Below are 15,698 nucleotides of genomic sequence, written 5' to 3' on the forward strand. Positions count from 1 at the left end.
TTTCATCTGGTAAACATTATTTTCTATTACTAAAGGTGTTGCAGCCAACAATACTCCTATTTGTTTATCTGCCTCTTCACTCTTGTCAAAAGGCTCTGAAACTACAACCCACTAGCTGAGAGTCAACAGGAAGGATCTTGACAGCTTGGAATGCCAAAGCTATAGTTTATTTTGTTTAACATTTCAGTATAAAAGTGGTTCATATGTATTATAAAAACCTGACAAAATTGTATGTTAGTGCAAAATAAAAACATACCACTTACAAAATAGCTGTTGATTATCAGTCAGGAGATACTTACTTGGCTCACATGAACTGGTGTTAATATCAAATCCAGAACGCCAGACCAGCCAGAGAAAACACCCAGTGGTATAGCATAGGCTAAAGCAATCATCAAGAATCGGAAATTGCTATGAAAACAAAACAAACGCAATTAGCTGAAGCTTATATTAGAAATTGCACCAAGATTAGCTGCTAGAGTAAATTACAGTCATAATCTATATTCTGCCCATCAAGAAAAACAGCAGAGGTCTGAAGAATCAGAATGTGAGTCAGAAAAAACCACAAAGATATCCAGACAAGTCACTAAAATCCGAGCGGCTGGGATGTTACTGCCTTAGCACTATGACATTAAGTAAAGCCAGTCTCTCCACATCCAACCATTTTCATAATGTGCTGGGCTCATATGTTTTTCATTTCCGCAAGCAATTCTGCATTTGAATGGGCAACCTAGTTAGGCTAAGTGTATGTTAGGAACAAAAAGCACTAATTCAATTTAAGAAAAGCATATTTCAAGCATAAAAGCAGAGCTTTAAACTGTTTAAAAAAAAATTAAAAGGTGGTTTTACTTCTTGTTTTGTTGAGAGGGAGGGCTTTCATAACAAGGCAGATACAAACGCAACACTGGAAAATTCTGGCAGTTTGAGCTATCAAAACACAGAGACAAGCGTAGCATTCTGTCTAAATACTCAACATGTTTGCTTTATTCCCCCAATTAAAATTAATCAACCTTCAGTATTCAGCAAAAGATAAAGCAAAGTTGTGTTATCATCTTCACCATACACAACTATAGAGCTGCCAGACAACAATCACCACCGACCCCACCCCATCTCATCCCCTCATCACTGTAACCAAAGTGAAATGCAGCACCCTTGCAAAGGTAGATCCCAGCTTTTCCTCTAAAATGTTTCAATCTGGGAATAAAAACAGGAAACATACTTTGGACTCCTCCAACAATGATGCTTTTAAGTTACAGGTTATCTGTGTAAACACGAAGCGTGACCCTTCCTCCCCCTAGACAATTTATGCAAACTTGATATTGATCAGTAGTACCAGCTCCTTAGTATGCGCTTGGATAGCACACAGTTACAAAAACCAAATGGGAGAGAAAATATTCTCCAAAATATTGAGAGGTTTGAGCCTACACAATTTTACTCCCTTAGAAGATTCAAAGCGCTCTAGCCAGCACTCTGTTCTTTCTACACACTGTTCTTTTTCACACATCCTCATCTTGAATAACAAATTTATATCACATGAACATATCCTGCTCTTTCAATATCATTCATGTCAGATTTATTTTTTTAAACGCAAAGAAAAACAACTCTTCCACACACTGCTCATATTTCTCCAAATGCTAATGCATTTGCTGTCTTCTTGACAACTTTTTTTGCTCTCTCAAGTCTAGTCTATCCTGTGCTATCCTGACATCTCTGCAGGCAGGTTTTATGTTACTTAATCCTACCCACGTAAAAACTACTCCAGCATCTGCAGAATAAAATAAAAGGGAAAGTCCCATTTTGCATGGACATTATATAGCCATATTATTGGTTGCAAAGAAGTAACAACTTTGAATGCACTCCTCCAAAGCAACACTTGCTCAGTATTCAAACTCAATGATTGTCTGTCTGAACTTCATTAATGAGCTACTTTGGGCTGTAAGCACCTGGTTGTTTGCTTGACCCAGGTCTTCTCTAACTCAAGCAATATGACAAAATGGCACATGCAGTAGCTGCTCCATCACACTCAACTTCTAGTTGCAATACCAGAGATCCAGCTCAGCATCACACCATCCTCCAGAGACAGAGGCCCCCACACTGCCACCCTGCCCAGTCTCCCTGTTAAGGAAATCAACCAGGAGAAAGGGTGCATGGCATCAGCCACCATATGCCTTTTAGTCCCCTTGTACAGCAACAGCTAGCACTGACTACAGTAAGTGTCAAAGCCAATTCAAACACACGTCTTAAGTATCAGCTTCACTCTTCATGGCTTCAGCAACTTGTATTTGTTTTTGCTATTTTGCAACTGCTCCACTGAAAATAGAAAAATGTGCTGTCTGTCACACCATCAGCTGGTGAACCCACACTGTTTTCCATCATATCAGCCTTCATGACAGGATATCAGCATTAGGCTCTCCGCTAAATCATTCTGCTGGAATGCCAAATTGGCTTTTTCTTCTGCTGTTTTGTTGTTGTTTCTCTTCAGAATTCTACTTAATGTTACTAGAATTCATACAACAGGCTGGTTCACAGGAGAGCCTTGTCAAAGTCAGTCAGCATTTTCAGAATAACTTTGACAACGTCTATTAACGTGAGACACACTCCAAACAGCTCCCAGGCTGGACACGGATGTCATGTGGAAGTTTCATGAAAGAAGTAATGATGCACAAAAAACCACACCATTTCAAAACTGCTTACCCAGCCCCTTGAAAATATAAAGACACATAACTGGCTAATGGCATCTTATTATTTGAAAGCAAAAAAAAAAAAAAAAAAAAAAAAAGAAAGAAAACCACTGTTTTTATATTATCAACTATTTACTTGTAAGAGAATTTCTCCCATGGAAGTTTTTGTTATATTCTGCAGTGAGGAAAAAAACATATTTACTTCACCTAAGAAACTGAGAAAGGGCACAGTACTTTTTTCTGATGAAATTCAAACAAGGCTTGTCACAGTGTGAGATAGACTGTTAAAAGAATTGGGCTTAGCTCCCAAAGCATGACTAATCTATTGACTCCCAGGCTCAGAAAATTGGTATCAGGAGATAACCCAAGATCAGCTAATTGTTATAATCTGCCAGAAGCAGGAATCTCCAAGACAGGGGAAAAATTCATGTTCTGAAGCAACTCCCTCACAGCTCATGAAGAAGACTGCTCAACAACCTGAAGGCATGAAGAAGCTTGGGAGCTGTGAAGAAGTCACAGATCGCTTTGGCACCCAAGAAAAGAGGTCAATGACTTCAGTGGTAAAGTTATGCTACACAGTTTTCTTTCGAAGCAAAAATCTGAAGCCTGGGGCAGAGAAGAAGGAAGTGATGAAGACCTCTTGTTCTCAAGAATGTTTTTTGGTGTACATTTAGGTGAAGTCAGCTGACCTGCTCACACACATCCTGAATGCCTTACACATACAGTTCTCCTACCAGACGGCAAGTCTGCAACAAAGGAGAAAATCACATTTTCCTCCTTGTCATCAGCTGATCACCTTCAGCCTATACCACAAGGTCTAAAGAAAGACTCTCTTTTCCAAGAATCACAAATCTAGGTTAGGCAGGCAACAGAGGTTAGAAGCCTAATGAACCAGATGATGGACTTATCCCTGAAGCACAGCAGATAGTTTTCCTTTATAAACCCCTGCTTTGTTTGACAGATTGGTGCTGAAAGGCTCCCCAAGATAAGTGGTTTTAATGATGAACTGTTGATTGTTTCAGTACAGAGGAATGTAGAAGTGCCTTTGATAAGGGGTAGAATGGAAGAACACATAAAGACCAGAGGGAAGGAAGACAAAGATCTACCTAACTTTGAAACATGATGAACTCTGCTGATTACTTGTGTCTCTACTTTGTTTTCCTAAGTTTGGTTGACTGTGAATGGAAAACCAGTTTTGCTGCTTATCTCCTGAACTTACCAGTATCTCAGGCCCAGCATTTACAATATGCTGAATGAGCAATATTGTAGTTATAGAGCTCCCAAAAAGAATACCGTCAACAGAAATTTTGTATTTTACCTGCAGAGTTGGTTGCTGTTTGGATTTCTATTCCACAGGAACATTTTTACAACACAGCCCTCAGGCAGGGTCTCACTACACACCGACTTGTGAGTTTAACAGCATTATTGGGAGTGCTAAGTGTGCTTAGGAGAATTGCTATTTTTTAAATATCCTGAGTAGGTCAGTTTGCAGACTAACCAGCCAGCTGTATTCACATCTTCTCCCAGCTACCAGCCTATTTGAGTATGAGCACATAGGAGTAATTATTTTTTCCAAAAAATTTACTCCTCCAAACTGAAACAAAAGCCTCCAAACCCACCAGATAAAAACAGTGATAACAGGAGGTGCTGGTTTTGCTGCACTCTTAAAAAAAAACAACTATTTAGAGTCAGAAAACAATAGTGCCTGAAGTTCCAACAATATCAAGTTTTAAGCAGCCCATTTTATATAGATTCATCTCATATTACTACATGCTAAAAACTGCAGCAAGAGTTTGAACCTCCCCAGAGGAATCAATCATACTCTGCATCACAGATCGTTTCTGCCCCAGCAAGCTCCTCTATGCATTACCACACACCAGGCACAGACCTCCACAATTATTGAGCGTTTATGTTACAGTTGCTTTGATACTATATTTCCATTACACAAGACATTCTACGAACAATGAAGGAGGGATTGTTTCACCAAAAAAAAAAAAAAAAAAAAAATTAAATCTAAGCGGATAACAGAAAGTTGTAAAGCTGAAGATGCCGCTTTATAATGTTTTTTCTTTTTTTTTTTCAAACTCTAAATTTAGAGAAAACTAATTCATCTCTGAAGTTGTCCAGAAACAGAACTTCTACGCCACATATTTTAACAATTAGTAAAATCTAATGGATGATATAATGGTTTCAGATATTTCATTCATTGCTCCTACAGCTGAACAAAGGCATTTGTACATCTCTTTGAATGACAAGCAAATCCCAAGTTCATTCCATTATAAAAAGCATGGAAGAAAGCAGCTTATTAATTAGTTTTGTCCAGCCCTGTTAACTGTTACCTCACACTCAGCAGAATGCACACTGTTAACAATCTTGTATAACCTGATGTAACAGAAGCATTGCATAAGAGCAGCCATGCTAACAGCAGTGCTGGTGCAGGAGGATGCTCACATGAAGATTTGGAATAGACTCATTTAAAATTTAATGTCTGCTTTCTCGTAGTTAGCATCTTTTAATGTTTCAGCATTAATATTTTATTTGATTGGGTTTAGAAGCACTACAAACTAACTTGTTTGTTCAGTGAGAAGATTAAAGTACGCTTGCGTTCATTTATTCAGGTGTTGATTTCTTCGGTGGAAGCTCAGTCAGGACTTACCTTAAGAGTCTGCAGAAGCTCCTCCTGTAGCTAAGCCGCTGACTAGCTGCAGCCACACTGGGAGGGAATGGAGGGCGTGAGGGGAAGTAGGCCAACGCTGCTGAAAATATCAAGGAAACCATCCCAAATTCTAAAGAGGAGGACAAAGAAAAACAAATCAGGGAACAACTGTTAGTAATGAAAGACTTCTTTTGGCACAGTGTTATTATCAGCCAGCCTCTGATACATAAATCCTACCCGAGTGCTTTACTGCTCCTGACAACAAGACTGCAGAACTTGAAGGAGGACTTCTTTTTCCCCTCCCAAGCAAGACTTCAAATGGAGATGGAGAACTAATGTGATAAAGAAATACTGACAGTTCATTCTGATTATAGGAGCTGAATTGCAACAGGCTCACACACAAGGTACTAAGAACAAGGAAGCAAAAAAAGAAAAGCTGCTGGTTTTTTTCTGTAAAGAGAATTATGAAGATCTGGCCACATTTCCTTGTAATGGTGTAATATCAGGTAACAGCATGCTACAGACTTTAAACAAATGGGGATGGGAATGACCAGGATGTGGAATGATAAGTACTCAATATACATGATGAGGAAGGCAAATAAAAGGTCTAGCAAGGCAGCATCGTGGACCAAACAGTACTGCATGTCAATAAAATATAAATAGAATAGCATAGAAGCAGCCATGGCTCAGAAATATAGAGAACACAGTTAGTAAGGAGAAAAAAAAAAAAAAAGAAAGAAAAAAAAAAGAAAAAAAAAGGAATAGAGCTGTTCACAGATGCCCCTCTTGTTTAGAAGTGGGTGTTCCAGATCTTCAAAAAATTCATAGTAAAAATTTGGACCTGAACCTGCAAAGTCATGAGCACTTTGCAGAAAATACACAGCAAGACCCAGGATCAGACATTACAAGGAAAAACAACTCCACAAATCCATATTTAGTCCAAGCAATTTGTTTTACAGGCCTTTTACAATATATATCATGTACTCCACAATCCTCAATCCAAATACTTTTGCTATCTCCTTTGGAAACAAGATTCTTTGCTGCTGGAGAGAAAAATGCATAGCTGAAGTGTGTTATCTTAAAAGAACCTGTGATCTTATTACAAAGAAGTGCTCACCATCACCACAAATAAATTCCAGCAGAGCTGGATATTCAATCACATACATCTGCTTTTTCCTTTTTCAATAAATCAATATGAATGTGGCACTTTGCCAGTTCTTCCGCTAAACCAAGAGAAAATAAGCTCAGGAAACTGAAAAGTAAATAACACTCAGACCATAAGTCTATCAGCGATAGATTGGGATGGGAATTGAACGTTTCTTGTTCAGAGTGGAGAAAAAATTGACCCTACATTTGTTTTGAAGGCATACGAGGAACGATAATGCCAGCCTCCATGATCAAATATGGGAGGATTCGTTTTGAACTATGTAGTGTCTTTTCTTCCTGTTGTGATCTAATTACAGGTTTTGAGGGCCAAGGGCCTCCAACACAAATCTTCTTGTCTCCAGTAAACAGATTAATTTCTGCCTTCCAGTACACTGTGTTGGAGAACACGAGTGAATAAAGAACTCGTCACAACTAATTATCCCAGATCAAAGAAAGAGATAGGCTCCGCCATTGTAAGATGACAGTGGACAAAGCAAGGCTTGCCAAAAGCTCTTCAAACCCTCTTCCTGCATCTACATCTTTATACAGGTATGCATACATACAAAGGTTGCTCTCAAACGAATGCCTCCTATTTTATCATGTTGGTCCATGATGTCAGAGGCAGAGGTTGGTGGTATGGCAGTCAAGGCTGAATCTTCCCACCAATATTCTGTTACATTTTGTTGCCGCATGACAGATAGCAGCAGAGGGGACAGCCTGACACAATGGCAGCTGACATGGAAGTTCACATGAATTCCTCCATGCAGAAGAAGTTGCATTCACTGGCATTCATCAGCACTTGCTGAACATCTACAGAGACAAACAGCGGATGTGAGCACAGTGAGGCAGTGGGTGGTATGTTTCAGCAGTGGCAAATGTGTCAGCTCCACTGGTGCATCTATTTTTTTTTTTTTTTTTTTGACAAAGGTAGCATGCAGCCTTTTGTTGGCAAAAATGCATATCAAATGGTGGTGACTATGCTTAAAAATAATGTTTCATAACTGAGAATTTGCTCTATTGAACAGTGTTATTTTGCTCTCTATATCAGTTGTCGATTCCATGGAAATTAACAGGAAGCATTACTTTCAGAGCAACTTACATACATGCATATGCACACTTGAATTGCATAATGAGAGGAAGGGAGCAGCTTGCAGATGGGTACAGCCAACAGGAATGCGCTCACACAAAAACAGAAGTTGTTCAAGGTGCATATTATTTAAATTTGTTTCACTGCAATGACGTAAGGGGAAAGGCTGTATCTTTCCAGAAAAAATATAAGGTAGGTTGATAATTTTTTAAAGACATGGTAATATTTTAGAACAGGTACTCATCTGGGGCCTCTTCTAACGCTTACCTCAAGATTCATGCCAGTCAAATTGCTGCAGTAGGAGCAGTATGGTAGCACTTCATTTTTTTCTCCCATTATTAAGTTCAGCATGCAGTCCTTGCTGTACTGTCTTGCAACTCTTTAATGTGTCCCGGTGTTATACTTCCTAGCCTAATGAATTTGCCTTGCAAGCACTGCCCTCATGCACAAAACAAAAGAGCAAAATTCACTCTGGAACCTGTCCAAAACACAAGCAATACCCTCTACTGAAGAACAGAAGTCTTTACTGCCATCTTTAGCTTTGTGTATCATCTTTGCATCTCTCCTTAAATTTCAGTTACTATCAGATGCATCTGATTTCTTACATCTTGCACAGCTTCTTTATTGGGTAGCTCAGTGTCATTACATCATCATTTACTACACCAGACCAGGTAGAATAGATTGCAAGGAAGGAACAAAAGGAAGTAAAAGATAACATTACATTTTGAGACCAAAGGAGCCACTGCCATGATACCTGCAAATATCAACATTGAGAGAAGCCTGCATCTTAGTCCAAAAAGCAGGCACTCCCCCTGGTTGTGTAAACCCTGAGCAGAAAACTTTACAGATGCACAAGCCTCCTCAATACATATTCTTCTTACTTCCAAAAGACTACTTACAGGGCAAAAACCTACCTCAAATCAAGACCCACACCCATTACCTTCTGAAATGTAACAGGGAAAGGAGGGCATTTCACACACATATACGCATAAATACACACACAAACACACGTGGAGCATTCTTCTTTTACCATTACATTTCATGTATATATTTACACAGACATACACACATATGCGTATATACTTTATGCGTGCCTATCTATGTTTAATACGTATTTTTGAAACTAATAATAATTTCTCTTCAATATTTAGGAAAGTACACAGCTAAAACCTTGGTCTAGAGCCTATAAGGATTACCATTTCCTTGTGCAACACAAGTATACAAAGCAATCCTGATCTGCTAAATCTATATTATTCCAGCTGTCAACCAGAGCGTGTAGAGACAGAGGACACAAAAAGAGGCTGTGATATTTCAGCCAAGTTCTTAGACTACGTTTGAGATACAGGAACAGCAATTCAATAAATCATAGAAAATACAGGAGCAATTTCAAAATAGATTTATAAGCAACTGCTTCATAATCACGTTTGAGATTAAGTCCTTGGAAAATCAGCACGTTCTTGGCATGCAACTGATCCCAAGTTAACAATTCACATCACTAGGGTTTTAAAAATCATCAACTACATTTTGGATGCTACTCATGTAATGCTACCTCATGCAACGACAACAAGCTCCATCACAATACTGAAAAATGCAGTTCCTATCCTGTGAAACTAGTTTAAGATCCTATAGGAAAAAACCAGATCAAGCCCTACTAACGTACTTGCTAAAGAACTGTGACACTTGAGTCCAACTCAAGTTTTGTCACTGTGATCCTCTAGAGGCCACTAACATTCAGGACCCATCCCTTTTTCATTGCCTGAAGAGCAAAAGGAATTTTAGATCCTGGAAAGACCCCATAAGACACATCACTAACACTGCAAGCATAGAAAGAAACCCAGCTAACTATTTAAAAGTACTTTGAACAAAGTAAGAACTACAGATATCCCCCACTCCCCTCCCCCCCCCACCCCCCACCCCCCCAAAAAAAACGTATCTTAGGAATCTGAAGAGCTGCTGCAAGGATGATCTTCAACTGGGACCAATAATCCCAAGCAAGCGTATGGGGTGGGCTGTTGCCAAGCCCTGGATGACTCAAAGGCAGAAAAAGCTGTGCTGAAACACTGGGCAGACAAGACAGATCTCTGGACCCAGCTAGCAAGAGATATCTATCCTCGCATTTGAATAAAATGCCCTGGAAAGCCTCCCAGAAAAGAACATAAGAGAAGTGAATCCAACAGGCTGCTGAAAATGGCATTTCTTGTGCTAACAGACTCAAATAAATGGTTTTAGGCACAAAACCATAATTCCTTCAGGCCATCAAACTCTTCTCCGTGGAAAAAGGAATGGGCTAAAGACCTTTTCTAATCACTAGATTTTTGCTCCCCTCTATCCAAACCAACTCCCTCCGAATCCAAACCAACTTGGTGTTCGCTTTCCCCTCCTTCCCACTGGTCTCTTATTTTCTTATTTTTCTTATTTCTTTTCTATTGGCCTCTACCAAAATATTTAGCTCTGAAAAGGCCCATCTAAACCCCAGCGTCCTTAGTTCAATAGATTTGAGTCCAATAACAAGTAGGTTATTTGAAAGAGTCTAATACTTGGTAACATATTAATCCAACATCTACTACACATTCTTTAAAATGAATGGTAAAGTGGACCTCACCCAAAAATGACAATTGACAAAATTTCCAAAAGAATCACAGCCAAGAATAAGTGATCACAAACAATTAATTCAATCTCATAAACCTAAATATAAACTACACAGCATATAAACTTCAATACTTCTGGAATGCAGAGGGCTGAGTCCTGGCTGCATTTCAGAGGCTGGAATTATTTAAAAAACAAAATCAAATGTGCAACTGTCGTGACACTGTAATGTCCAGCAGCTCTTAATGCCATGTCATTTATACTCATTTAAAAAAAAAACAACAGAAAAACAGATCATAGACTCTTAAGCCTTTTGGGCAACCCTTCTTCCTTACAGTCTGCTGCCAAATACAGCTAATTTTTCTATATAAACCAAGAGCAGTGAAGTCATTGCATAAAAAACAGAAGGGAAACAAAATCTATACTGTATCAGATGAATTTTCTATCAGCATTTTTTGCACCAAACTGTTGTCGTTTCATTGAAACTGCTTGCTGCATAAGAATTAGGTGGTTTTAGTTAAAATCAAAATCTATTGAGTTTAATTCCAGTGTTAGATTCCTAGATACTAATAATCTAATCACATTTGAAAGGCATACGCAAGACATAAATTAAGGCTGAATTTATGCACAAAATATTCAGTGCTGGAAGAATAACATTTCCATCCTCCCAGAAATAAAAGAAAAAACAACCTGCCACGGAGAATTTTTTACTGAAAATATGAGAAGCGAACAACAGTTTGGAATCTCTAGGAAAGCATAAGCTCTCCTAGAAGATGCTTCTCCTAATACAAACAGTTGAACTACTTCCCTTGGAATCAATCTGTATATGACACTATTTTAAATTTTATCCTTAAAAGATAAAATAAAATAAAATAAAAGGGAAAAAAGTAACCCTTCTGATACTAGAACATCTTACCACTTTGTTACTTCCCATCAGTTAGCTGCTGTTCCCTTGGCAGTCCAGCCACTAGAGGGTAGTGCTTCACAAGCACCAAACACACGGGAATATGTAAACGTTTTATAATTAATAACTTTTTTTCTTAATTAAAAAAAACACACCTGCATAGAGCACAGCCTCAATGCGGTCCTTGATGTGCTCGGTGCTGCTCTGTGACAACAGCGGGAGGTGCGAGGTTCCATTAGGAGATGGCACCACAAGAGGTCCCACTAAAAACGCGCCAGCACAGCCCAGGTAATTGAGCAGGGAGGCAATCGCCGTCGCTGTCGCACGTTCGTCTGGAGAGAACCACGTTGTGGAAAGAAACGGGGCTGCGTTCATCACAGTTGGCCCCGCCAAGCCATTTAACAGCTGCCCTCCATGAATCAGCCTGGAACAGAGAATAGAGATGAAGGCCGTTTGGATGACAATCGCCTCTTTTAAAAATAGAGAAATAAATAGCATGTAAGACGTTGGGCTCTTGAGATAGAGCGGCTTCGCAATCAAATGAAAATTCTGTGCAGAAAACAGAATATTCAATACATTTTTTAAAAGCCCAATTAAACTGATTTAAAGAATCCAGGGCTATTCTGTTCTAATTACCTCAGATAAACGGAGAAGCAAATGTTCTCTTCAAAGCCAGAAAGGAAGAGGGAATAAAAAGGACTTCATTTGCAGGAAAAGAAAAACATATAATAGGATATTAGAGTAGAAAAGGTGTAGTAGCAGAAACGCTTTAAACTACAAGCTTTTTAAACCTGACCCCTTGCCTGCATAAATTCCAACAGAGAACTTAAATTACTTATGTCGGATTCAAAACCAAAACACTTCAGCAAAATACTCTGCCTACAGAGGAGGTCGGGCTGTTGAGGTTTCCAAGAGAATCATCATCTGCAGCAATCTGGCCGCTCTCAACAAACTGGTGAAGCAGCCAAGGAAATACAGATTCTTCTCATTTTTCGCACTCACTGAGATATAACAGATAAGACTGGTGACAACACAGAAATACTACTTCCAAGCAACAGAGTCCCTACCACCTTTGGCTTCATATTAGCACAATGAAAAGGACTTTTTTGAAGGCTCTTCTAAATGTGGAATTCAGCCAGAAACCTTCCACAGTGACTTTTCCAAAAAGTGATCAGCTGTGGAAGGCAAAAGCATGTTGAAATTCATATAAAAACCTCATGTCTGAAAAACAGCTAGCAAGTCAAATGAAACACTGCAACACTCCAAAGCAAATCTATCAATTGTGCAATAAAATGGTGGCAGATTATATTTTTAAATGTTGGTGTTTTTTTCTATGCATAGAAGGAACTCTACGCTGTTGCTGCAAGAGTTGAGTTGTCAGACATAAAAAGCTACAGACTGAAAACAGGGAAACACAAGTTAGCACTTAGGCAATGTTTCAAGCCACAAATGACTAAATAATACTATATAATACACAACGTGGCAAGGGATTTTTAAAGAGCACAGTGGAACAAAACACACAAAATGCTGACAGACTCTTCATCAAATTAACAAGCTAACTTACAATAAAAAGAGATGGATGCTAGTGAGCAGAATTTATTAAAAACATACAGCAAATTAAAAAAAAAAAAAAAAAGCCATCATATAGCATCTGAAGGAACACTTTCCTAGCCAAGACAAAAATAATACAGTCTTAAAAATAAGCAATTCTAACTTCATAAAAAAGTTCACACAGTGAGATCTCATTACTACCCTTTTGTGACGTGCTACACACTGACATCATCAAGGCAAGGCCAGATCTCTTAAACTGTGGCCCCCAATAAAAATCACACGAAATAGTTTTAAATTAACAAAAAGCAACATCTAAATAGCACTCTAGTATAGTTTTCTGGGGACAAATTACATTAATCCATTATGGTTACTTTCCAAGCCAAAGTACTTTGGACAAACCAACATATCCTTCCCTACTTTGATGTTTTCCTTCTACTTGCCTCACTATAATAAGTTATTTCCATACTTACCCTAACCAGCTTCAGGGTATTTGCAGTGCTACTCTGCATCTCTGCAAGCAGCTGCAGTTCATTAGCAAGTGTGGTAACTACTACAATGTATAAAGACTTCATTTTAGCATTTCCTCTTGCTCCAAAGGGAATTTAATGCTTAAATTATGGTTTAGATGCTACACTAATACTTCTGTTCACTTATACCACTGCAGTAATAGAACTCAATAAAAATCAGGAAAAACATGATAGTTCTGCGTCTTCCTGTGAAAAGTTTAGTACAAAAATATTAATCATATATTGTGAGATTATAAGTATTCGTATATAAATACTTACACTCCAGATTTAGAGGATTTCTACCAAACTCCACCATCTGAATAAAGCTATCCAAAAGGCCTTTATAACAGAGGTGGACACAAATGTTACATTTACTCCACAGACCCAGAGGAAGAAAGTTGCATTTGAGTTCAGAACTTGAATTGCACATTACTTCTCTGGTTTTGCTTCATGTTTTCACATGAGAATTACTTTTGTCTCTCCACAGCCTACTTCTTTCATGTTCTCCTGTCTGCTTTCCCCTCCCCTGCCCTGCTGGTATGCTGTGCTGTGTGCTCTGATAGATTTGCCTTTCCCTCTGCATTTCTGGCACTTACCAAGCTTGACGTTATCATGCAAGGTAGAGCATCTCTTATCTTCATATTGCTTAATTTTTCAAATCTGACACATTAGGGCTAATAAACAACATTTTCTAACTACAGCCTGCCTACACACATGATAATGGCCTAAGACTTGTTTTATTCTTTTTTTCAAAAGTTGCTTGAATTAAGCTTTTTTTTTTTTTTTTTCCTCCCCCCCACCCCCCACTCCCAAAGAAGATTATTTGCAACGTTCCTCTACACATCCTTAACTCATTTCCCTAGAGAGACAGGGAAAAGATTCAAAAAGTGATTCGGCCCATTTACTAATTCACTACTTAGGGAAACATATGTAGCAGCCGCTGCAGCTGCCAGGGAGAAATATGAACGCAACAGCATTTGTAGCTTTTTGCAGTTTGTTACAATGTCTTATCAACACCCCACTACATTTCAGCCTAACAGCCACAGTAGTCTGCTTTTGACACCACCAGAGCTAAAAACTGCTCCAACATCAAGACACATTTATTTCTGTTGCTTCTGATATCGAAAATGTGCAAAGAGCAAGAACATTTTTGCTTGCTGCTATTTCAGTTTGATTCTGTTCAACATGAATTCTCTTCTCTGACAAAAGGCTAACAGGATGACTCCAGTTCAGGACCCTACCCAGATGGAGATAGGTTTGCTCAGATGTCTTCCTAAAACTGTTCACTGAATTGCAGAAAGACAGAGCAAGGGATAATTCAAATACAACAACAGAAATAAGAGCAGAAAATTCTTATTGTACTCTATTTCAACTCATCTCCCAAATTCTTGTCAAGTTTTAAATAAATAATACTGCTTTCATCACTTCTCCAAGAGAACATTTTATATAAGCCTTAAGAAGCAACTTATTTATGCTTGCTATATGCACTCCCTGCTGTCACAGCTGGGATATCATAACAAGCAGCAACAAAACAAAACAAGGCATGTAAGGCTGTAAATGCTGAAATTACTGTATCACTGAGTGAACTGGGTATGAAGAATGATATTATACAGGAAAAAGGTTTTAGTGATGGATGATAACACCATACGCCATTTACAATCTGTTTTACTTATCTTTTTTCCTCGTGTGGTTTGAAGCTTTCATGCATGGTCAGAGTCCCATAAGGTATTGGATTTGTTAAGCTGTTTAAGAGCTGTGTTACACAGACACTTTTTACATGTAAAAATAACAGACATTTAATGTTTCCATCACAGCATGTTCCATGCCTAGACTTAAGAGCATTTAAGAAGAAAAGAATAATAATAATAACTCATTTGCATCTTTTCTTAAATGGGGAAACAAGAGGTAATGGCAGAGAGGAAAAAAAAACCACGAAGAGCAAGGCAGTCAGTGAGAGCACTTGTCTGCTGCTCCAGGGAAACTGCACAGTGTGCGCCTCTTCTCTGGGGAAAAAATAGTGCATTAATTGTTGATCTTAACAATTCACATCAAAAGGGATTCTGGATAACAAAGTTAATATCTTACAGGAGTGGATGGCTGATCTATCTTTCACACGCCTGATGTTTTCACTCACTGAAAGAAGTGGATTGTTCAGCTCCTGCTAATTTGGAAGACAAGTAAGTTTATATAGCGATTAGCTCATTGTGGCAACTCCTGGGAGCAAATGAAAGAGCCTCTTCCACAGGAGGACTTCAAAACACTCCAAGCACTATTGAATTTAGTCTTACTACACAGCAACAAAGCAGTGAATACCTCCTATTCAAGAGCGTCTGTGTTGATGCATGATGCAAGTTGCTTGTGCAGGCGAAAGAATGAGAAAACACAGACTTATCTACATTATACATTAGAAGATTTATTATACTTCAGAGCAAACTGACACCAGTTTTGTAATGAAAAAATCTGTGATTTTTCACAGTCAAGTTACTAGAAATGGACAGTTTGTGTTTTGCTTTTTTTTTTTCAGGCTCTCCAAAACAAACACCACAAAAAGACCCCTCTATTAAGCGGTGCCTCCTGAAGCACA

The 15,698-nt window shown here is 38.6% G+C and overlaps 1 protein-coding gene across 1 annotated transcript in view; it reads right to left on the bottom strand.

Annotated features, from left to right (window-relative positions):
* SLC49A4 (solute carrier family 49 member 4) overlaps window positions 1-15,698 on the bottom strand; it is a 58,378-nt gene that overhangs the window by 19,204 nt on the left and 23,476 nt on the right. The window contains exons 3-5 of the mRNA XM_052676294.1: window positions 11,213-11,481; window positions 5,335-5,464; window positions 300-408 (exon numbers count right to left, since the gene is read on the bottom strand). Of these exons, the coding sequence (XP_052532254.1) occupies window positions 300-408; window positions 5,335-5,464; window positions 11,213-11,481 (508 nt within the window). The remainder of the gene's footprint in view (window positions 1-299; window positions 409-5,334; window positions 5,465-11,212; window positions 11,482-15,698) is intronic.

The sequence above is a fragment of the Tympanuchus pallidicinctus genome, unplaced genomic scaffold (genome assembly GCF_026119805.1).
Source record: "Tympanuchus pallidicinctus isolate F22 unplaced genomic scaffold, pur_lepc_1.0 scaffold15, whole genome shotgun sequence".
Lineage (NCBI taxonomy): Eukaryota > Metazoa > Chordata > Aves > Galliformes > Phasianidae > Tympanuchus > Tympanuchus pallidicinctus.